Source organism: Lissotriton vulgaris, chromosome 6 (assembly GCF_964263255.1).
Source record: "Lissotriton vulgaris chromosome 6, aLisVul1.2, whole genome shotgun sequence".
Classification (NCBI taxonomy): domain Eukaryota; kingdom Metazoa; phylum Chordata; class Amphibia; order Caudata; family Salamandridae; genus Lissotriton; species Lissotriton vulgaris.
The window spans coordinates 512001400-512026658 of record NC_141694.1 but is presented as its reverse complement, the minus strand read 5'-3'; the positions used below and the strand labels follow the sequence as shown (position 1 = coordinate 512026658).

The window sequence follows — 25259 nt, the reverse complement described above, 5'->3', positions numbered from 1 at the left end:
TTTTTTCATCTTCTCTAAAGATGAATCTACCTTAGGTCCAAATAAGTGTTCTTGGTCAAAGGTTTGGTTCAGCATGGTAGTCTAAACCTCGGGTTTAAAACCTAATATCCTTAGCAAGGCATGTCTGCGTAAAAGGACACCTGTATTTATGGCTCGGGAGGCTGGATCTGCAGCATCTAGAGCACACCGAATGGAAGTATTAGTAACTAGTTTACCTTCTTGTATAAGATCATGGGCTCCTGTCTTATATTGATCTGGAAGGTGTTGTAGTAGGGCCTCTAGCTCATCGTATCTGGCTAGTAAAGCCTGTGTGTTGGCAATCCTCCATATGTTGGCTGCTTATGACGCTGTTCTTTTGGCAGATGCGTCCAAGAGCTTTTTATCTTTGTCAAGTGGTGGAGCATCACCTGAGGTTTGAGAGTTGGGCATTTCCCTGTTTACCTGTGAATTTCCCGCGTCATTTGAAAGCTAGCTTTTTTGTCTGATGCCCGATGGAGCTACCTGGTTTAGCTATAGGGGAGACAGGTCGGGTTTCCCTCCTGGGACGTCACCTACCCAGTCGGTCTTTAGCCAGACTTCCTTTCGTCTCTCTTGTCGTCTCTTCCCTCTTCCTCCCTCTATTTAGATCTCTACCTCTCTCAATGTATTGAGACTGAACTATTTTGGCTGATGCCCGATGGAGCTACCTGGTTTAACTATAGGGGAGATGGGCCGTGGATTCTCTCCTTGGTCGTCACCTACCCAGTCGGCCATTAGACAGATTTCTTTTCGCCTCTCCTTGTTGTCTCTTCCCCTATCCTCCCTTTCTCACCTGCCCTGTTCCCTTCCCTCTACGCTCCAGTTATTTTGCCCCCCATGTTATTTAAATGTTTCCCATTGAGACCTAGCTATTTGGCCAAAGCCCGCTGGAGCTACCTGATAGCTATAGAGGAGATGGGTTTTGGGATTTCCCCCTCGACCGTCACCTACCCAGCCGGTCTTTGGGCAGACTTTCCTTCGTCTTTCTGCCATATCTCCCTCCCATTCTGTTTTTCTGCGAACCTCTTCCCCCGACACTTGAGACCGAACTTCTTTGTCTGATGCCCGATGGAGCTACCTGGTTTAGCTATATGGGAGATGGACCGTGGATTCCCTCCTTGGTCGTCACCTACCCAGTCGGTCTTTAGACCGACTTCCTCTCGTCTCTACGGTTGTCTCTTCCCTTACCCTCACATTCTCACTTCACTTACCCCAACTCCTTTTCTCTCTCCTTTCTCTCCTCTCCTACTGTATTGCTGATTGTTTGATGTAATGTGTAATTGTTGATGGGGGCGTGGTTTGGCCGCCGACTGGGATGGCGGCGTGAGCCTACAGCTCCGGGCCAGATCCCGATAATTATCCTGTCACTTCCTGCAATCGCGCTGCTGGCGGCGCGGGACTACCGCACAGAGCACCGGGGCTACCGGGGAGCGCGACTGCGGACCAGCCAGAGGCTTCCTGGGGTGCTGGCGGCCGGCCTCGGAGCCGGGAGGAACTGCGGGCTGGAGACAAGATGGCGACGTCCCCATCTAACGGAGCCTGGACAGCGTGAGACAGCGGACTGTGGCCGGGGTATAGTGCGGACAGCGCCCTGCCGCATTGACCACGGCGAGTTTCCCACCGCATATGACCCTGAGGACACGGCGGAGGTGAGGGGCGCTTTCCGCCGCAGCGGACATGGACAATAGAGACGCCCCTCCCCCATTGCCGATCATGGCGGCCTTGCGAGGCGGACCCCGCTCCTAGATCGAGGCACGGGACATCAGCGGTTCGTGGGAGCCTGCCGGAGCGGAGCCACTGAGTCGGTGTGCACAGGCGCACGGCGGGGACGGAGCAGGAAATCGGATCGGTGGAATTTCGGTCCGCCCTCTGGGCTGATTGCTTGCTCCCAGCGAGGACCCCAGCGAGGTGCAGCTCCCTGGGAGGGGACATGATTGCTGGCAGTGACTTCTGACCCACAGAGGGAGTGGACCCAGGCACGATCTGAGAGCTGGCGGGGGGTCCAAGGGATCGGCACTCTGCTGTTGTGTTCTGGAGCTGTTGGCCCGTCGGGGTACTGGACGCACCAGGTTCAAGTGGCGCTGAGAGAGGGGGCACTGGATCGTTGTGGGGTGGCGCCCACCCCCCCGAAGTACATTGATGGCTTCGCCGAGTTTGTCAGGCTGGGCCTTCCTCAATATGGTTTTGAGAGCGAGGTGAGCCCACACTGCAGGTGACACCGAACAGTGCTGCGAGGGGCCCTTGACCGGGGGGGTGATTGCTGGAATAGCGGTGGATGTGACCGCAGACCTCGCTCGGAGCGGGCGGTACTGGTCAGTGGACGGCCGTTTTGCGTGGGGGAGCGGAGCAGACGGTAAATAGGCATTGGCGTGGAGGTTGTGCTTCGTGGGAGACATTGAGTTCATTGGCAGAGGGTGGGCTCAGAGACCCTTCCTCACGGGGTGTATGGACATTGGTACTGACACGCCCCCCAGAGGTGATCCAGTTCGGGTGCTCTGGCAGGACGAGATGGCCGCTAAGGGCCCTGACCCACAGCAGGGTCGTGGGCACGACCAGGCAACGATGTTGGTTACGGATGGCGGGGCTCATAACGACTCGGAGGGATCAGCGCAGGAACAGCGCTTGAATAAAAGGCTGGATGGTATACTGGAGGCGATAACCGCGACCAAGGAGACCTTACATCAAGACATAGCGCAGGTCGACATGGGACTGGGCCTCTTGAGGGCGGATCATGCTAAACTTACAGACAGAGTGAAGGACAATGAGTTGCTGCTTCAGGAGCTCAAGCCGGCGGTGGTGACTGCGGAACACAAACTCGCCGATATCCTTGGCCGCCTGGCGACACTGGAGAAACGGGCTGAGGACGCCGAAAATCGTAATCGGAGGAACAACGTGAGGGTAGTGGGCCTGCCGGAGAAAATTGAAGGGGACAATGCGGTGGCCTATATGGAGAACTGGTTTAAGGCGATCGTGGCCCCGGAGGGTCTCTCACCCTTTTTCACCCTGGAAAGAGCGCACAGGGTCCCGGCCCGCCCGCCCATGCAGGGCCGTCCTCCCAGACCGATGGTGGTCAGACTATTACATTACAGAGACAGAGATCTATTGATACAGAGGGCGCGCTCGGAGGGCCCCTTTCAGGTGGAGAATAGCTCAGTTACAGTGTTCCCCGACTATACGCAGGAGGTTCAAAAAAACAGGGCTTCCTTTCTGGCTGTGAAAAAAGAACTGAGGGACGAGGGCATACAATATTCCCTGCTTTTTCCGGCAAGGTTGCGTGTGATCATGGATGGAACGACCCACTTTTTCCAGACTCCTGATGAGGTATGGTCGTGGCTGGAGTTGTATCGCGCTGGTGCGGACCGCAAAGGGAGAGGAGAGAAGGAGAAACAGAAGCCGGTTCAGGTACGCAAATCAGTACTTACGACCCGTTGCCCGGGGTGATGTCTTCGACGTCGGATACCTCGGCGTCAGAGGCGCTGAAGGTGCCTTCTTCCATCTGCTCCTGCCCATCGATGGCTTCCTGGAAGATGTCATCCGGTATCTATGTTGAAGATAGAGTCATGCTTCTTAGAGCTCGACTATCTCTGATGGTTTTCTTGGAGCGGAAAGAGGCACAAGCCGGACAGTCGTTGGCCTCGTGCTCATGTGAAAGGCAGAGGTTACACACCTCCTGAAGATCAGCGTGTGGAAACTTTGATCCACATTGAGGACACTTTTTGTAGGGTGTCCTTTCCAGCTCGGTCCGAAGGCCTGCTTCGACGACCGGAACCGAAGTAGAGGCTTGTAGAGATGTGCATCAAAAGGGAAACGCAATCGAAAACAATACCGAAGAATTGGGTAAGGATTGCGCGTCGAAAGTTAAATCGGTAACGATACCGAAATGGAACGCGTGGAACACATACGATCCCGATGGCGGAAAAAACAATCTGAAGATGGAGTCGATGCCCATTCGCACTATTGTCCAAAGGAGGAGTCACCTATCTTGTGACTTACAAGGACTTGTTCAAAGACAATAACAAACTGCAAACTTCCGGGCGCAACACCAGATGGCAATCGTTGCATAGTGTGTGATCTGTAGCTCATATGCCTCAAACAGTAATTTACAAAGTAACTGAAAAGTAATGTTAAAACAGTAACTTACCTGTAATTCAAATCAACTGCATTTGAACCTGTATTAATTTGTAAAACAGTGCATAAGATTTTGCAAAGTATTTATTTCACCTACCTGCACCAGGCTTGGCTAGGTTCTAAAAATAAAATCACGAAATATTTGTATACAAATCAAATTGGTCTGAGTTTAGTCTTTTAGTGTGGGACAATTTGCTGATTAAGTGTGTACAATAAATGCTTAACACTACCCGCTGATAAAGCCTTACTGCTTGCCCACACTACCACAAATATAGATTAAGGTGCTATATACTTTCACCTCTTCCTACCTTTGGAGTTCCACTGGACTCTGTGCACACTATACCTCATTTTGGTATAGTATATACAGAGCCAGCTTTGGACACTTCACTTTTCATTGGCATGAGGAAAATGGGTATTCCTCGATCCATGAAGAGGTCACACATTGGAGGCACTATGATTTATTCCCCAAATATATAAAGTCTCTAAAATTAATTAAATCATTTATGTCTGCCAAAAGAGGTTTTGCATTTGTTCCACTGCTTTAAAAAAAAAGCCCTAATCCTCACTGTGGTCAAGATCCATCTAGATGACAGCAGCATATACACAGTAACTCATGTATCTCTCTTCAAACTAAAGAAAATGCAGCCTGCATGGTGTGAAATTACATTACCATAGTAAACAGACCCTAAAATCTCTACAGTGGCTCTCAGTAAACGAAGAACATCAATCCCAACCCTCCACCCAGTACAAAAGGTACTCAATGATTGATTACAGAGCTCACCCCAAAGAGCATTCATATCTCTTATCAACCAATCACAAAACTCAGGTCTGCTAATAGATATCGGACTACCAAATTGTCTAAATACAAGAGATATGGATGCCGAGATTTCATGTGCAGACTTTGTACCTGTGGAAATGCCCACCAAAACATTGGAGATGTAGTCAAGTTCTAAATCCTTAAAAAAAAAAAAAGATTCTCATTGGCAGTTGAGTACTCTAACAATTTCAAGACACTCCTTTTAAGTTGGTCTTCCAAGTCCTGGCTATTCTGATGGCTAAGGCCACCATGCTCTCTTTACCCTTGGCTCTCATGATGCTCTTCTTTACAAATGTTATTACATTTCGTACATATTCGATGTTGGATGTCCTCAGAACACCTCATTCCTAAGTGAGAGGCTATGTACCTGTGAATCAGCATGTTTTCCAGAGTACTATCCTGCTAATATGTGTATGTACCCAAAGCACTACAAAGGCATTGGTGAAGGGATAGTAGCACTTTATAAAACACCTAAATAAAATTAATATTTAAATTGCAAGTACCCTTTGTGTTGAGCAGACCAAAAGCGTTTAGATTCGGAGCCTCAAGTAATGGGGGGGGGGGGGGTAAGGTAGGTGGTTCTGGGGTTGTAATGTTTCTATGAATGTGAAGAGGACATTCTCTTTGTTCTAAAAAAAAATGTGGGTGAACTAAAAAAGGATCACAAATGGGCAAAGCGGTCTGTCAATCTACAAAAGATTTCATGATGTAAACATGGCTTTCTTCTTAATCACCAATCATAAAGATGCTGGTTACATGATGTTCACTTTGACAAGATACATGGGATCAAAACTGGAAAGTGTTTTCAGGTTAAGTTAGAAAACTATCCATTCGCTGTCCTCCTTTACTTTTCATAATGTCATGCCTTCTCTGCTGCAAAGTAATGACTACAACACTCTAAATCACACATGACAACTGTGGTGCTAATAAAATCAAATAACCTAAAAATAAAATAAAGAGCTATTTTCAGGTGACATTAACATAGGAATTGCAACTAGACCGTTATTCAACATAACTGTGCAAAATACTACATATACTTTGCAGATGGGTAAATAGAAGCATTATCAGAATGTGATTTTCTCAACCTATCGGTCATATCTGCCTCAGGGTAAATAGAAATAACTGTGCTTGAACCAATAAAAAATACACCCTCATAGCAACATAACTCATAAGTCTGATAGAGGGGTCAATAAAGATATTTTCTGGCATTCTTCTGCACCTGCTTCAAGTAATCAAAATCACAGGAGACCTCTACAGTGAGAGCTCATACTTGATCTTTCATCCGTGCCTTCCTTGGTAGCGGGACTGTGCATTCTGCATCTCTTGCAATATTACTGCTTAGCCTTTCTTCGACTTTGCTGTTTTCTTTGAATGCTGCTTCCACTTTTCCAGAAGACGGAGCTGGGGAACTGCATGCCGAATCTGCAGGGCGCGGAGATGTATTTTCCACTCTGCTAGTATTACAAGAAATTGAGTCCTCTTCGTCGTCCTCCTTCTCCTTTTCATCCTCATCATCACTTGACAACACAACTAAAATGAAAATATTGGACACTTAAGGCAACAGAAACTAAGGATTACTTTTAAAGAACACTAAAATGACCACCCCCCAAAAGAATGAAAAATGTGTGTAAATGCTGTGTTGCAGATAGTTATACAAACCAGTGCTACAGTTTGATAAACCTGTAAAGATCTTGAATGTAATTTTACTATGAATAGTTCTAAATAGTTCTACATAACTGCTCACCCATAGAAACCTCAACAAGCTACACCATCATTTTGGAAGTACTATCCAACTGCAATTGCACTCTTTATCTACAGCTGAATATATGATAGTCAATATTGGCAGAGTTAGATCTTGCAAACCAGAGGATGAATTCAATGAATGCAAGCAGCATCGTAGGAAAGTAGGATCAGTTTCTTATGGTTACTCCCAATTTTTTCTAAAATATGATACTGTTTTTGACTAGTCTGACTGAGATCCTGCTAATCATGACCCCAGTCTATCTGCTTTCTCCCTGAACTGTAATGTTATGTACTTTGGTACACTCTAGATTGGATACTGGGGTACCCTTGTCAGCCCCTAGTATATGGTACCCATGTACCCAGAGCATAGTTACCACAGAGGCCTCCCATGGGCAGAAGCATGTATTATGCCACCCATGAGAGGCCATACAAAATGGAACTACAGGCCTGCCATTGCAGCCTGTGTAAGCTGGTGCATGCATTACTTAAGATATAGATTTCCTATAGTTAAGGGTCACTACACTCAAAACCTATAAGTCACCCCTACAGCAGGTCTTAATAATCCTGAAGGCAGGGTGCTTGGTTCTAAGTGAGAGGGTGCCCCTGCATGAGCAGGACACCGCTGCAGCCTACGGAGTCCATTCTACCGGGTTGTTAGTGAACCAGCCATTTACAACATATAGAGTGGGATTATGCTACCACGTGATGACCAACTCTAAAACGGATGAAAGGAACCCTATCTTGTTTGGTGTTAAACATAGTGGAATCCTACCCCCACACTGTGGAAGGTATGATTCCATCCCTCAAAAGCAAGCTTTGTTGGGTCCCTGGTGTTACCGGTACCACCCTTCTAGTCCCGGGCAGCACAAAATGGTTGCTGCCGACCAGAGTCACATTTCTGCCCTCCTGCTGCTGAGCCAAGCTCGAGCATGGGAAGGCAGAACAATAGTCATCCTGTCACAGGGAGGTTATGTTATGTTATTTAAAGTTATATCGGGCGCAACAGCTACCCAAAAAGGTGTTCCCCGCGCCAATCCAGAGAAGGAACAGGAAAGGAATCACTGATTAAACAACCAGGTTTTGGTAATTTACGAAAATGCATAGAACTGGTTTCATTTTGGAGTGGTAAAGGAAGAGCATTCCACAAGGAGGGTAAGTAAAGGAGCGACCACCCATACAGGACAGCCTAATCCTAGGCACTTTGAAGTTAGCTTGGGTGAAAGAGCGAAGAGTGCATGATGGCAAATAGGGTTTGACTAGATCTAGCAGATATTGAGGATCCGTGCCCTGCTTGGCCCTGAACATATAGCTCAAAGCTTTGAACTTGATCCGGCTCTCAACTCTCAGCCAATGAGGTCTCTCAAAGAGCCCGAGATGGAGGATGCTCTAGGAACCTGGCGAAGCAATCTTGCAGCAGAATTCTGCAACAACTGCAGCTTGCGTGTCACATCTCTATTGGCTCCTAAGTAGAGAATGTTACAGTAGTCCAGTCTAGATGTTACCAGTGCCTGGACTACGGTTCTCTGGGTGCAGCTTGGCAACATCCAAACAATTTTCTTCAACCATTTCAGGAAGGTGAAACAAGTTGCAGCCACCTGTGAGAAAGTGGCACTATATACACTGGATCAGAATAAGGTAAAATGTGTATAGAGTCCACAAACCCCCAGAGGTATAACAGAGATGAAAGCCAGGTGTGACCTTACAGTCTAAAGTGGTAGCTAGGTCGAGCAGTAAGGCAGGACCAGAGGACACTGTAAAGCATTTGTTGTACACACTCAGTCAGCAAAAGGTTTCACACACTCAAGGACTGAACTCTGGGCCAATTGTTTTTATATCAAAAGATATAGTTGTTTTATTTTTAGAACCAATAGGTATAAAAAATTACTTTTCTTGATATGAGTACTCTCATATAATTACTTTGCAAAGAAGCAATAAACTTTGTAAACACAATAGGTACAATGGTTTCAGTAGGCAACACAATTCTAACAACAATTTAACATTGAGCTCAATGGGTGTTCTACATAAATGCAGCGAGTTACTTTATCGATTACTTTTGTAGTCCCAGGACTGGATCATACATTCAGTCTTGGGGTCTAAGCTGGAAGCAGTTTAGCAAAAACGATTTGGCTATTGCCATGAGTTTTAAGAAATATAAAGCTATTACAAAAGTTCATACTTGGAAACTTTTCAATGAAAATCTGGCTATGTTATCCAATGGGAGGAAAATCAAGTTCCATTTAAAGTACGTTCTCGTTACTTATGTAATCCAGTACTGGGTTCCCAAGTCCAATTTGTAATTTTCAAAAGTAGGCACTTAGAAGAAATTCAACAGAAAAACAGTCAATCGTTTCCTATGGCAGAAAATTAGATTACTAGCAAACACGGTTGTGATTACTTTTGTGGTTCAGTGCTGGGCTACAAGGTACAGTACTGGCTTCTCTCCTGATCACAGGTGAGTAATTCAAAATTCTTATTCGGCTGATTTTAGAGAATATTTTAAGTTCCAAAACTTCACACAGATTTTTCAAGTCAACCCAGTCAATGGTATCCTATGGCAGGAAAGTGAGTCATCGGCTTTCAGGTGAGTACTCGACTGGTGAAGTTAACGTTCTGGGCATAGACTCAAGGGTCCCCCAGGGTCAGGTAGGTACTGTTAGTACACCCACAGCGGCACAGGGGCGGCCGGGTGCAGAGGTAGTTAGGCCCAATGTTATCCAATGAGGGGAAGGGGATCTCCGCTTGGTGGCTGCTGGCTAGCAGGCCACGAGGCTGTGGGAGCTGGGCTCCTGTTCACTTGCTCAGGGCAAATGGGGAAGTAGAATAGGGTACAGGTTGCACTGCCAGGGGCATTCGGGCGGCTGGGTGCAGGGTACATTTGAGCCGTCGGGAGCTCAATGTTATCCAATCAAGATCTTGAAAAGGGAACAAAGGTTGCAGGGTCGGGGACAGTGGATCTTCAGGAGCGACCAACACTTCGAGGGGTAAGTTGGGATCTTGGAGGATAGGTAGGTACCCAGGAATTGGGCACAGGGGGCCGTGGGGCGCCAGGTGCAGCGGTGTCTTTTGAGGTCGGGCAATCTTACCCCCTGCTGGTCGAGGACGGAGGGGTCCTTTGTCCTGAGGCTGCAGGCGTCGTCTGGGTCGTCGAGGAGGGTCCTTGGGCACTGGATTCAGAGTCAGAATCGCCGGGGGGATGTCCTCAGGGTCTTGGTTCACTCCATCACAGGCCAGGCTTGGCAGGTGCAGAGGGTGCATGGTTCGCGATTCCGGGCTGATGCCAGGGCTTGTTACATGCTTTGAGCAGTACTACTGCTCGTGGGAGACCCAAGTAGTCAGAGTCACAAGGCAGTCAGGTTTTTGAAGTTGCTGACCACTGGAAACGCCGGGGTTTAGCCGGAGCAGGATCGAGGGTCGACAGGCCGGTATATCTGGGGCAAAATCAGTTGGTGTCTTACTCTTCTTAGCAGCTGCACAGCAGGTCTTCTTGTTTCTTGTTCTTCTTTCTTGTTTTGGTATCCGGATCTAAGGAAGGAAGGTTCAGGGAGCCCCTAAATACTTAATTTAGGGGTGTTACAGGTAGGGCAAGGCAGGGACCAATACGTCCCTGTCCTGGGGTGGGTACACCCCATAGCCTGCTCCTCTCATGTAGGAGGGGGGCAGGAGCCTAGCTGTGATTAGGCAGGGCTCCCCATCTTAAGGATGGCTGGAGCCCGGGGTCGTGCTTCACCTAGTCTCCCTCACCTGAGGGGTGAGGTTGGCACAGGCTGGCACACCCCCTTCCTGATGTAGTTTTTCCCGCTAGTCTTCCCACCAGAGTGGGGTTCAGGACTGGTGGGGGCCAGTTGCTGGGTACAGCAAATGGTTTGGAGAAGCTCACAGAGGCGGCATGCCTTTGAAGCTTCCCTCTGCCCATCCTGGGGGAGGAGACCTAGCACCTTGCCCAGGATGTGCATTGTTGCAGGCCCAGGAGAAAGGGGGCTCTCCATCCAGAGGTCTAGCAACATGTCTGCTGCGTGACAGCCTCTGCAGCCCCTCAGCCCAGACATTGATTGCAGGTTAGGTTTCAGGGGGCATCTTTAACACCTTGGCTGCTAGGGGTTTTCCCGCTGGGTGCTGGATCCTTTGAGATCCCATTGTTTGTGACAAAGCCAGCTCGTCATAAGCACAGGGCAGGTAAAGCCCATGACGAGCTGGCTTTGTCATCAGCACTGAAGGGGCTATGATACCCTCTGTAGTGCATTTTACATTAAATTCCACACTGGCATCAGTGTGGGTTTAATGAGCTGAGAAGTTTGATATCAAACTTGTCAGTGTTCAGTGTAGCCATTATGGTGCTGTGGAGTTCGTAATGACAACCTCCCAGCACCATATACTCTTAATGGCATCACTGCACTTACAGTGCCCAGGAATGGCCCTGGGTACTGTAGGGGCACATGGCTCATGCACCTGTGCTCACACCACTGGCATAGGGCACCCAGCTAGATGTATGCCACGGCAGTGGGGTTGTGGGTATGGCACACAGGGATGTGTGTGCCATGTCGACTCTGTTTAGTTCTGCACCTAGACACTCGGCCTGCAAAGGCAGTGTGTGGGTGTCAAGGTACAGGGCCCCTATGGGTGGTACAAAAAGTGCGGCAGCCCTTAGGGGTCTTCTCTGGTCACAATGCCCTGGGTATCTAGGGTACCATTTACTAGGAGCTGATTTGTGGCCAGAGATGCCAATTGGGTTTAGGCTTTAGTATAGTTTTTAGGAAAGGAACACAGGCCCTGGGTACCAGATTGGCAGGGACCCAGGGCACACCTAGGAAAAGGGCATCAGGTATCAGGCAAAAAGTGTGGGGGGGGGGGGGGTACTGCAACAGAAACTCATTTTCTCACACCACCTTCAATGCTTGTTGATGCATAGATAGTAAGTCATCAATAATAAAGCCAAGATTCCGGACATGAAGAGACGGGCGAGGTAGAGCAACCATTTCTGTCTGCCAATGGAGAGATCCCCCAGAGATATTTATTTTTTCCCCCAAGATCAGAACCTCAGTTTTTTCACCATTAAGTTTAAGAAAATTGGCCTGCATTCAGGATGCAATTTTACTCAGCCCAGAACAGAGAACAGATGACTCCGCCTCCTTGCCCGCAGAGAGAGAGAAAATAATCTGGGCGTCATCAGCGCAAGAGTATATTGACAACCCAGCGTCCTCTGCGATCGCTGCCAGGGGTCTGACATAGATGTTAAATAATAGGTGTTAGAACTGGGGGTCTCTAGTTGGCAGAGGTAGGTACCACTGTCCAAATAGGGACCCTTGCTTCTAGTCAGGGTAAGGAGGATACACTCTTTAGATTACCCCTGCTCACCCCCCCCCCTTGGTAGCTTGGCACGAGCAGGCAGGCTTATCAAAGGTAATGTGTAAAGTATTTGTAATAAATCACAGTGAAAACACCACAAACTGCCTCCACAACAGTTTAGAAAAATAAAGGTATTTAATCTAAACTACACAAGACCAAAACAACAAAAATCCAACATACACAGCTCAAGAATGTGGTTTCAAAAGTGTTCTTAAGGTTGCGTTAAAATAATACACAGTTGCGTCACGTTTTAGCCAACAGTACCTTTAGATGCGACAAAAGTTCCAAGTGAAAGCTGCAGTGTTGAAAAGCAAGCGATGCGTCATTCCTGAGACCCTGGGGAGGCGATGAGACAACCCCGCTGGACACAGCAGGCGTGCTGGGATGACTCCCGTCTGTATGGGGAAGGATGCAATACCTTGCGTGGATTCCGGTGCACAGGTTTCGGTGGAAGCGGCTCGCAAAAGGTATGATGCGACGATCTTCAGGGAGGCGACTATCTTCGGTGCGGCGACGATGCCTGGGTAGCGTCGATCTTCTCCTCTCGCAGCCCCTCGATGCGATGGCTCTGCGACGACTCTCGCAGCGACATGATGCGGTCCGCAAGCAAGCGGTGCGACGATCTCACCCAGTGACGACAGGCTCTGTAACTATACTCGCAGCGATGGTAATCTTTCCGCACCGGACTGGTGCGTTCCGCAAGCAAAGGATGCGAGTACTCTGGCAGTGGCAACAGGCGCTGCAACGATCTCGACCTTCGGGGTGGCAGGAATTTCCTCGCACTGACGGGGATGCGCTCCGCAAGCGAGCAATGCGTGAAAACTTGCAGAAAGTCTTTAAAATCTTGGTTTCCAGCTTCCCAACACAGGTGCAAATTCCAGAGGCACCACAACTGGCCCAAGCACTCTAGGAAGGACAGCACTCTCTCAGTAGAGTTCAGGGAAGCTGGGGGTGAAGTCCTTTTGTTCCTGGGACCTCTTAACAGGAGCCAACTCTTCTTCAGGCCCTTGGAGATTCCTTCAAGCAAGGGGACACAACACAAAGCAAAGTCCTTCACCTCTCCTTGGCAGCAAAGAAACTGCAGATCAGTCCAGAAAAGAAACAGCAGGACAGTCTTCCTTCTTCAGTCTTCCAGCTTTCTCCTTGGCAGAGGTTCCTTCTTGATTTCAGGATGATCTAATTTTCTGGAGTCTGGGGTCCTATACTTATACCCTAAAAGTCTTTGTTCCCTTTGTGCAAGAGGGCTCCGAGCCCGGTCTGGACCAGTTCTGGATGTTCCTTGAGCACTTTGTTTTCCTGGCTTATCCTTTCCTTTCAGAGTGAGGGGCAGTGTTGTCAGCCGCCCAGCAGGAGGTGGAGCCAGCATTGTGGAAGGCAGGCACAGCCCTATTCAGGCCCAGGTGCTACCCCCTCCCACCACTCTAGATGCAGATGGAGCTATTCAGCCCAGGGATGGCCCACTCAGCCTCTGGGAGCCACCCAGCCCCTCTCACTCACAAACCAGACAGTCAATTCACAAACAGGCCAAGGCACACAGAAAGGTCAGACTTTCTAAAAGTGCTGTTCTCAAACACAGGATTTAAAAAACACCGTTCCTAAAAGATGTTATTAAATTCTGAGTTCAGGGATACCAGACTTTTATGTCCTATCTTGCTCCTATGGGAAGATATGCAGTTAACCACTGTAGCCAGGATTCACCATGATAGCCTATGGGCAAGATATCCTTACAATACTGAAAAATCGAAAATGGCTGTAATTCACTACCAGAGCTTGTCACCTGCACTAGTACATGCTCTACCTTTCACATACACTACACCCTTCCCACGGGGGTACCTTGGGCATTCCATAGGGGTGACAAATGTGTACAGAAAGGGAAGGGTTAGGCCTGGTCAGTGGGGACACTGGCCAGGAGGACATGGCAGTTCACGGACTGCACACAGGCACTGCAGTGGCAAGCCCGAGACACCATTTTGGGCTACTCATGGGAGTGGCACAATCAGTGCTGCAGGCCCACTAGTATCATTTGTATCACCAGCCCGGACACACTCAGGGCACTTTACTAGTGACTTCTTGTTGATACAAACATGCCAATCATGGATAACCAATTACAATAACAATTTACACAGAGAGCATATAAACTTTAGCACTGATCAGCAGTGGTAAAGTGCCCAGAGTTCTATTGCCAACAGCCACGGGTCAAGAAAAATAAGGGCGGAAGACGCAAAAAGTTTGGGGATAACCTGCAAAAAGGGCCATTTCCAACATAACCCCCTTCCAGTCTAAAGCCAGGGTAGACCAAACGATACCTCGATGGGATAGCCTGCTTAAGTCGAAAGAACACGGAAACTGGCCCAAACAGCAGGCCACTATTCCTGTTCTACACCGTCCTGAACCCAGTTGGATCACTCTATCCATACTCTCAAGGTCCACCACGCCAGTCCACGTGGAACCCTTCTCTTAACCTGTGGACACCATCTGTGCAGCACCTAAACTCAACTTGCTTACAGGTGTGTCCCAACAGACAGAAAGCAAGCCACAGTGGCTACAGACAGTGGTCAGGGATGAGACCCAGGCCTTATGCCTCTCAGGGCTCTCAAACCCTTGTGGCGTCAGAGGGTGGGGGGCAGTAGCCCCATGTGCTTGGCACCCTTTGTCCATTTCTCCCTTCTGTCAGGTCAGGCCTGACATCCTGGCACTGGCCCACCAGTCCCGGACCTGTATCCAGTGGCTGGACAGGAGGCTGGGGTGGGCTTTTCTCCACACCCAGTCCTCCTCTTCCTTGGGGCTCTGTACCCTCCCACCTGGAGTGGTACCCCGCTCTAGAATGGTCAGGGCACCTGTGGCAGGAGTCCTGCACCATTCACCTACCAGTTCAGGGGTTCTATCATGCAACTGGGATTCCTAGGCTCCAAATCCTCCAGGTCAGGCAACACCTGAACCTGGCTTCCCCACCCAGGTACCAACCCCTGCGGTGGAACACTTGCTTGGCACACCAGGACTTCGGGGGACTCACACAGCACCCACCTGGCCAACACAACGGTGTGCCCCAGTCCACCCCCAGGGTGCGACTCCTGCCCCCCTTCCAGAGGCAACCCTGTCCACCAGGACAACCAACCACAGGGGCCACTGACAGCTGTCCGTGATGAGAGCCAGGTTGCATGCCTGTCAGGCCTCTCTACCCTCTGTGGCGTTAGAGAGTGGGGGGCCGTAGCACCAGGTGGCTGGTACCTTTCCTCCACTCTACCTCTTGCCAAGTCAGGTAAGGCATCCTGACACTGGCCCGCCAGCCCAGGGCCTGTACCCTCCGATTGACCGGAGATCACGGGCGAGGCTCTCCTCCCCCTACCTCTCATTCTGATGACCTGGCCTCTCCTCCCAGGAGAGTCACCCACAAATCTCCCACCAGTTCAGGACCTCTCTCCAGCAACTGGTCTCTCAACCTAGGGTCTAAACCCTTGGGTTGCACCGGGGTCAGAGGCGAGGACTCCCTCCCTCTGTACCCCCTTCCAGAGCGCTGCACCCTCCCTACTGGAGGGGTACAACTGGAAGCCAAATTGGTCAGGACACTGGTTGCAGATGTCCTTCCTTCCAGGCCAGACAGATCCTGAACCTGTCCTCCCAACCCAGGGACCTGAGGTTGTGCACTTGCCTGGCACGCCAGGACTTCCTTGGGAGCACATTGCCCTCCCCCCCTAGGGTGACGAACAACTCATGTTTCCTGTGACAGTCTGACTGGTGCAGATATCCAGACACCTGTCCACCTGACCGTGCGTGAAGATCCCCCAGGACAATAGTGAGGTCACCATGGTCCCTCACCGGTGACTCAGCCCCTTTGGCTGGCCCCTGACCCACTGGGGACTCCGTCCCCCTCTCACCCCTCAGTCTGGACTTCTGCACCCTCCCAACTGCAGTGGTACTGCCAGACACCAGAACTGATGGAGGCCTGGTTACAGGCGCTCCCCGTTCACCAGACACTAGGAGATCCTCCTCAAATGGCCTACTAGCACCTTATATGCCCCCAACCTGGTGCTCCCTTAAGGAACCCTCCAGGCCCTGAGACTGGGTTTCGGGCACCGTGAGACACACTGTCCCACACTCACTCCTCCTCCACTGAGACCGGACATGAGCCCCTACACCCCTCCCACTACACTGGGACCTAACTGGGCTACAATGAACCTCTTCCACCTCGCAGGTCTGGAAGTTACCTTGGCCACTCCTTTTGGGATCACTCCCTAATGCCTCTTCAGACTCTCTGGTCTCCACCAAGAGATCTGCCTCCTGCAAAAAGGGGACTAAGGGTAGACCCCTGGGGAACCCCATAGGAGGAGGAGTGGATGCTGCAGGTGGCTACAGAAGAAAAGACCTGAAAAGTGGGGTTAGTGAGAAAGGAAGTTAGCCATCCAAGTGCTGAGTCAACGATTCCTAGAGATGGTAGGGCCTTTATTAACAGGGCGTGAGACAGCGTGTCAAAGGCCGCACTTAGGTCAAGTAGAATAAGGGCCACCGTGTCTCCAGTATCTAAGCGAAGATGTAACATTTCAGTGACGCCGAGAAAAGTGTTTTCAGTTGAGAAGCCAGCTCTAAACCTAGATTGTGATGGATGAAGGAATTTTTGGGTCTCAACAAAATTGGACCGCTGCCCATTTATGTGCTTTTCTAAAACTTTGGCAAGTGCTGGCAGTAAAGAGATTGGCCGATAGTTTGAGGAAAGGGTAGGGTCGGCATTGGCCTTCGTTAGTAAAGGAAGGACCATTGCATGCTTCCAGTCAGAGGGAACGATAGCCTCCTTTAAGGTGGAGTTAAGAAGCTCCATCATTATTTTGAGACAAGGTAGTTCAAGCTGCCATAGAACTGGTATAGGAAGGAGATCGTGAGGGAAGCCTGATTTTGATGCTCCCTAAAAACTGTCTAAGGGCCTTGATGTCTAATGGTAACGATGCTTCCAGCTTGTTAACAGGTTCTGTGATGCAGGTGTCTCTGCACTTGATTGTGCTTGCTTCCTGAAGAAGAGTGGGTGGAGATGAACTGGTGTAAGCTGTGTTATTACCATTCAGGGTTGCATATATTGTTTCCACTTAAAACAATTGTGCGAGATCCTCACATTGCTCTTCATTCAGGCTGGGAGGAATGGGCTGGGTTTCAGAGCCAGATGCACAAGTTACTACTTGTGTAACAATATATCTGTAAGAGACATTAGTTAGTGATAGATTCCTTACGTTAGAATATCCCCAGGCGTCAGTCTGGATTCGGAAAGTTTTTCGTCAGCAGTGCCCCTGCACGGTGGTAGGTGGTGTTTTGCGGCTCCGCGTCCGTTGCTGGCGTTGTATGCGCCGAGATGACGTCACAGAGACTACTTAGGCGCCACCCATGTGCGCAGACGTCAGATCTGTACACAACTTTCTGAGCCAGGCACGCAGAGCTATGCAAGAAAATGATCACCGATGCCATGAAACTAGGGCCCTGAAAGGGATGACCTTAACCCTAGAAATCAGTTCGCAGAATGGGGAGGATGGGTGGGGCGGTAAGGAATCTATCACCAACTAATGTCTCTCACAGATATATCGTTACACAAGTAGTAACTTGTGCATCTGAAAGAGACACGTTAGTGATACATTCCTTACCTTAGAATGGATACCCCAGCAATACCAACCCCGGTGGTGGGTCTGCGAACACGATCACACCAGAAAATCACAGAGAACAGAACGGCCAAAGAAGCAGTCTTTCCGGACTTGACTGTCAAGGCAGTAATGCTTGGTAAATGTGTGCAGCGAGGCCCATGTTGCTGCCTGATAAATGTTTTGCAAGGGATCGCCGGCAGTAGTAGCTGACGTTGCCCTGCTAGAATGGGCCTGCAGCCCCACAGGAGGTTCCTTCTTAGCCAACGAGTAACATGCTTTGATGCAAATAACGACCCACAGAGAGATGGTTTGTTTGTGCACAGCCCAACCTTTTTTGGCACCCAGGTAGCCAACAAAGAGCTGATTATCCACCCGGAACTGTTGCGTGTGCTTCAGATAGAACGAGAGCGCATGTTTTGGGTCCAGACGATGGAGCCTCACTTCCTCTTTCTAAAGATGCGGAGGCGGAAAGAAGGTGGGCAAAGTGATGATCTGCCCGATGTGGAAGGTCATGACAACCTTCAGCAAGAAAGGACGGGTCCTTAAAACCACCTTGTTCGATGAACAGAAAGGAAAGGAGGTTTAGAAGAAAGAGTCGGGAGCTCACTCACTCTTCTGGCAGAGGTGATAGCTACTAAGAAAGCGGTCTTTAGAGTGAGAAGACGTAAAGGACAGTTATGAAGGGGCTCAAGGGGGGCGCATATCAGATAGGTCAAGACAAGATTTACATCCCATTGAGGCATTATGAAAGGCATGGGAGGAAACATGTGTGTAATGCCTTTGAGGAAACAGTTAACAACCGGGGACTTAAAAAGGGAAGGCTGATCTGGAAGTCGTAGAAAGGTGGAGATGGCCGAAAGATAACCTTTGATAGAGCCCAGAGCAGAGCCCTGCTGGGCCAAAGATAGAAGGAACAGAAGGACCTTAGAAAGAGGGTCAGAAAGGGGATCCACAGCCTTCGCTGTGCACCATGCCACAAATGTATTCCACCTGCAGGCGTTTACCGTTTTAGTGGAGGGACGGCTGGCTGCCAGAATGACATCACGGACTTCGTGAGGAAGATCGAAAGCTGTCCACTGTCGCCGCTCAATTTCCACGCATGGGCGTGGAGGCTGGACAGGATCGGGTGGAGGACCGTCCGCCCCTGCTGCGCCAGAAGGTCCTCCCGAAGAGGCAGTCGGATCGGGGGATCGATCGCCATGCTGAGTAGCTCAGGATACCAGTATCTTTGTGCCAAATCCGGAGCCACAAGGATTACTTGGGCACAGTCGTGCCAAATCTTCTTCAGCACTCTGGGCTAAAGTGGTATAGGCAGAAAGGCATACAACAGATCGCAACTCTACTTGCGACGAAAAGCATCGCTGAGCGAGTGCCGCCTTGGAAATTCCAACGAGCAGAATTGAGGACATTGCGTGTTCTCTTCGGTGGCGAATAGATCTAACCAAGGCTCTCCCCACTGCAGAAAGAGATCTTGCACCACGTCCAGGTTCAGACGCCATTCAAATCCAACAAGCACCGGCGGCTGAGTTCATCCGCCCTGGCGTTCAGAGAACCTGCCAGGTGTTGAACCACCAAGGTAATGCCTTGATGTTCCAGCCATGTCCAGAGGCGCAGAGCCTTCTGACATAGGGTTCACGACCCCACCCCGCCCTGTTTGTTGCAATACCCCATGGCGGTGGTGTTGTCCGTAAACACCTGCACTACATTTCCCCAGACAGAGGGAACGAATGCGTTCAGTGCAAGTCGGATCACTCAAAGTTCTAAAAGATAGATATGGAGCCGGGACTCTGCCGAGACCAGAGGATTCTGATCTCCGTCTCTCCGAAGTGGCCCCCCCCATCCCAGGAGGGATGCATCCATCACCACTATGCTCCGGTTAGGGACGGGAGAGGGATCTGCCATGGACCCAATCGCGATTTGTGAACCACCACTGCAATTTACGTGCAGTGCCCTCTGAGATCTGGACGCGATCGGACAGGTTGTCCTGATGCTGTGTCCACAAACTTCAGGTCCCACTGCAGAGCCTGCATATGCCATCTGGCATGTTGCACTAGCAGGATGCAGGAGGCCATCAGGCCCAGGAGCCGGAGGGTCATCCAGACTGAAACCGATGACAGAGGCTGAAAGATCAGAATCATAGCATGAATATCCCGGACTCGCTGCTCGGGAGGATAAACCCTTAGCTGCGTCGAATCCAGAACCGCTCCGATGAAGGGGAGCTTCTGAGAGGGACTTTTGTATCACTTGTTTGTTAGTTCTTTGTCTCTGGCCCTGAGGAAGGTGACTTTCACCGAAACGTACGTCGGCCCAACATCCCTTGTCCTGGATACGATTTGGTCAACCACATCATAACCAATAGAACCATACCATCTAGGTTCCTATATGTACCCTTTTAAGTACACCTTAGAGCTATCACTTGTGTTAGTCAATGTCTTGTATAATTTTGCTTAGTTGTTTATGTTGTTAGGTATGTCCCTTATTCTTTATTGACACTGTGTGACTAATGTGTGATTCTGTGTTCTTGATCAATAGGATCAACTGCTACCAGAGGGCATTTTGAATGATAGGATTATCACCAGATGCATGTAAAAATGTTGATTTGCACAGTGACAATGAAATGTATTTATATATAAGAGTCTTTAAAAAATTTTTAAAAAATGACAAAATAGTCTAATAAAATTTTTTCATGTTTGAATAATATTTCAATGATCTCCCTTTGGCATCTTTCTTACTAACTATTTGGATATATTCAATGTTAAAAGAAATATAGGTCCCTTCAGAGGTTCTGTCTTCTTTTTGCTTGGACTTAGGTGTGACTTCAGCACGTTGATGGAAAACCCCAGCAAATGCAGGTTGGCAATATTCTGGAGGTGGGTGACAACTGCCTGGGGCGAACCCGCCTTCAACAACCAGTCGTCAAGGTAAGGGAAGACTGACACCCCTAACCTGCACAGATGAGCTGCGACCACAGCCATCACCTTAGTGAACACCCGAGGGGCGCTCGCACAGCTGAACTGGAGCACGGCAAACTGAAAATGCTCCAGGCCTACTGTGAACCGCAGTTAACGCCGGTGGGTTGGCAGGACGGAAATGTGAAAATATGAGTCCTGCAAGTCCAACGCTACCATCTAGTCTCCAGGGTCGAGGGCAGCCAAGACATGAGCCAGAGTCAACATCTTGAACTTCTCCTTCCAGAGGAAGCGATTCCTGAGGTCCAAGATGGGGAGCAGGCCCCTTTTGTCCTTCTTGGGGGGACCGGAAAGTAGTGGGAATAACAACCACATCCTACTTCTGGCCCAGGAACACTTGATGGCCCTCTTAACTTCCTGTTGGAGAAGCGCATAGTGATCCCCCCGACATGCGGTGGAACTGAGGTGGCATGGCTGGGGAGGGGGGGTTCGGAGGGGCAGACTCAAAGGGGAGAAAGTAACCCCTTCGGACAATTTGCAGCACCCACCTGTCCAAAGTGACAGAACGCCAGTGGGAGAGGTGATGTTGAATCTTGCCGCCCACTGGTGTGGGGTGCAACCCAAAGCTTGGACTAGGAATGCTTTGTGGCGGATGCTGCGGGAGCGGAGGTGGACTGACCCGCACGCTCGCCCCCATGCCTCCACACCCGTGGCCGCGCGGAGGTTGGTTCTGCGCAGGCTTCTGGCTGAACAAACGTGTAGGGACGCCCCTTCCACAGCCACGAAGGGAACGAAGGGTAGACGTTGCCGGGCGTGTGGTGGAGAGACCCAAGGACTTGGCCGTAGCCAGTGAGTCCTTGAAATGGTCCAGCGCACTGTCTGCCTTATTGCCAAACAGGCGAGTACCATCAAAGGGCATGTCCATGAGGGAACTATGGACATCCTCCGAAAACCCTGTGGACCGCAGCTTGGGAAAGTACAGCCCGAACCGCCTCCGGGCACTGGGGCAGTGTCTACACCACTGTGTCCGAAACAGCGTGAGAGTAGAGGCCCAAGAGGCATGCGGTTTTGACTGACCGCAGCCCCAAGCTGGCAGAAGAATATAACATCTTGCCATACAGCTCCAGCTTTTACGATTCCTTATCCAGCGGGGCTGTAGGGAACGCACTTTGGGAAGTGGAGGCCTGGATGACCAGGCTCTCCGGAGTCGGATGATTTGTTAAAAAGGCAGGGTCACCCGGTGCCAGGTGAAGACGCCTGGCCACGTTCTTATCCACAGGACCCCTGTGGCTGGTCTAGACCAGGTGCCCTACAAAACATCCATCAAGGCCTCATTGAACGGAAGCAGACATTCTATATAACTTGGCGCCGACTGAAGCACTTCAATAAGGGGGTTCATCTTATGAGTGACAGTAGGCAGATCGATGTCAAGGGCCTCAGCTGCTCTACGGAGCACCAGAGTATATGTGGTGCCCTCCTCCATGACAGCAGCAAGAGACCTAAATCCTGGCTTAGATGAGAGGTCCAGACCACCTGCATCCTCGGATTCCTCTGCCCACTCGGGTTCAGACTCGCACTGCCGTGTAAGAGAGTCCTCCGATCCCTCCCAGTCATCACCCTCCTCCACACCCTGAAGCACAGGCAGCAGAGGTACAGGAGAAAACAAATGATCCAACGGCGCCGGGAACAGCGCCGGTCCGGCTCCATTTCCCAATTTGGGTCCCAAGCCGGGGCAAAATTGCCCGGAATTTTGGCAATGGCGGAGGTGAGACGAACAGAGCCCATGTCGCCACCGGGAAAGGAGACGCAGGGGGCGCCGGGCCAGAGCCACTGGCGGAGAACCCTGTGGCGCAGGGGCCGGAGCCACAGGTGGAGGACCTTGCGGCGCCAGGACTGGAACCGCCAACGGTGGAGCCGGTGGCAAGCAAGGGTCCTCCATAAGGACCGCGGGGCCCGAAGGTGCTGGCAGGAGCCCTAGGCCTGAACAGGCGGTCCATGGCGGCAAGAAATTCTTGCACCTGGGCTGGAGTCGGCGACGGACCCGGATAGGGTGGGTAGGCTGCAGGACTCCCAGGCTCCACTGAGCAGCAGGGGAAGGACCCCTGGCCCACCTCGTCCGCGTTCGAAGAATGACGGAGGGACATCGGAGAGCGAACACGCTTCTTTAACTTTTTCATGCGACGTCTCTTTACCGATTCCGAGGGCGAAGACTTCGACCTCAAGGAGCGATGATGATGGCTCCGCGGTCGGTTCCTGAAACGACCCCTGGACCTTGAACAGCATGGATAGGACTGCCTGGCCTCCAGCAGCTTTCGTGACCGCTTCCGCAAAGCCTTCGGAGCCATGGCCAGACAGTCGGAACATGACCGGGAGGTATGGTCGCGCTCCAGACAGTAGAGACAAACGCAGTGTGGGTCGGCCACCGACATCGAACTGCGACAGGCCCGCAGGATTTAAATCCAGGCATCCCTACGTGGCACCAGGAGTCAGAGTCAAACGACGCAGAGACAATAGTCTAAAGTTAGTCAAAAAGTGACTAACCGATCTGTGCTTACTGGTGCGGAAAAATAAAGAACTGATGTCAGCGCGCATGGGTAGCGCCCAAGTAGTCTCCGTGACGTCATCTAGGCGCATACGACGCCAGCGATGGACATGGAGCCGCACGACGCCACCTACTGACGCGCATCCAGCCTGACGCCTGGGGATATTCTAAGGTAAGGAATCTATCACTAACTTGGCTCTTTCAGATAATTCCTTCACCATTTTGAACAATGTTTTTGAGCAATTCTGTGATCCAATGATATTGGAGGAAATGTAGTCAGCACGGGCAGCCCTGCAGAGAGAATGATAATCTCTTAGCTCGTATGTAGGCAAGTTTAGAATCCGGTGCATAGTCCCTCCTCCAACGTCTTTCCATATGTTTACATTTTGTTTTTTCAGTTTTTAACTTTTCTGTAAACCAAGGGGCTGGGTGGCAGTGATTATTCACCCTCATAATAAAAGGTGGAAGGCTGATATCAATGGCTTTCTGAATGACCCTTGAGTCAGAAGTAAACTTTTTATTAAGGGTGGGGACATTACTGGATAGAAGTTTGTTAAAAGCTTCGATGTCCAGCTTTCCCCGGTTCCTAGTTTGTTTTTAAGTGATAACAATAGCGGCTGGCAAGTTGGCTGATAACTCCAACCTGAAGCCAACCAAGAAGTGGTCAGACCAACAGAGTGGAGTAGCAGTGAAGCAAACAATATTAGATAAATTAGAAAAAATGTGATCCAATAGATGACCAGCTGTGTGGGTAGGGCCTGAACTACAAAGCAGCAGATTCATTGCTGCCAGGTCGGAAATAAAGGTATTACTAATAGCGCACAAGGGATCATCCAAGTGGAGGAGAATATCCCTCAATATGGAAAAATTGGCAGAATGTAAATGTAAATGTAAATGTACATGTATTTATATAGCGCAAATCGCCCACATCGCAGGCATCTATGCGCTTGCTTAGGGAACCCGTCCTGGTATTCCCCTGTGAGATACCCCGGCAGGGTATCCACAAGGTGAAAGCCAGGCATCCCGCCGCGAGGGGCCGTTGTGGAGATTAAGCAAGCTATTGCCCAGAGTCGCAGAGTGTGAACCCGTGAGTCGAGTCGGCACCGGAGCGAGAATTATCGAGTCCGTGGAATTATTGAGCCCAACCCCCGTCGGGGCGGGGAATTGAACCCTGGTCCAGGGCCGATCTCAGCTTCCGGGTCTGCCGCCTCTAACCCCTGAGCCACACTTCTCCACTGAGCCACACTTCTCCAGAACTAAGAAGGAGAGAGGTAAGTAGGTCCGGAAAAGCGGTGGCCCATGGCCCAGGAGGGCAATAGACCAGTATCCCCATAAAGGTAAAAAGAGGAGTTAAGGTCAGTTTAAATACGGCAGCTTCACAACCACATCGACGGAGTACACTACCTACAGCGGCATTATGCCCGAATATTAAAGAATCCTAAGAATCAAATCAACCAGGTTCATCCTTATCTATACGTTATTTCTACTAACCACCCTGAAGAAGCCCCAGGCCGGATGGGCGTGTAAAGGGGTGAAACACGTGTTGGCTGTTCCGTTCACGATAGAGTGACAACACCACTATAAATAACCTACAAAACGAATCAGTGTGTGATTAGAATTTTTCTGCAAAGACTACAGAAAACTAACCTTGCCCTGACAATCCTGTTTGAGCTTCACAATCAATAACAGGCAAACTCTCAAATCTACAGCTATAGGAATTGTTGTAGATTATAGCGATCCCTCCACCTATTCTGAGATCCCGGTCCTTCCTGACTATGGCGTAACTAGACGGCAAAGCTGAGGCTACATCAGGGCAAGAGCTTGCATGGTGCCATATTTCTGTGAGAAAAATAGCGTCTGGCTGCTTGCTCGTCAGGAAATCAAAGATATCAGCTTGGTGCTTCAGGAAAGAACAGTTGATATTGAAAAATGAAAATTCCTTGGTGAAAGGGATGCCACATTTGGAAAACAGATTATTGAGACGTGTGTTGAAGCGCTGAGCTCCCTGCATAATCCTGCGTGTATTGAGAGGTTGCAACCCAGGCAAGAGACAACCTCGTCCTCAGGGCAGAGTGTAGCGTGCAATTAATAGCCAAGGCTTGGTGGTGTGACCACCTCCCAGACAGAATTTAGTGTATTAG

At 50.0% G+C, this 25259-nt stretch overlaps 1 protein-coding gene across 3 annotated transcripts in view; it reads right to left on the bottom strand.

The window, feature by feature from the left end:
* SENP6 (SUMO specific peptidase 6) overlaps positions 1 to 25259 on the bottom strand; it is a 586019-nt gene that overhangs the window by 356422 nt on the left and 204338 nt on the right. For all 3 annotated transcript variants that reach the window (XM_086926520.1, XM_086926518.1, XM_086926519.1), the window contains one exon: positions 6234 to 6493. In XM_086926520.1, the coding sequence (XP_086782646.1) occupies positions 6234 to 6493 (260 nt within the window). The remainder of the gene's footprint in view (positions 1 to 6233; positions 6494 to 25259) is intronic.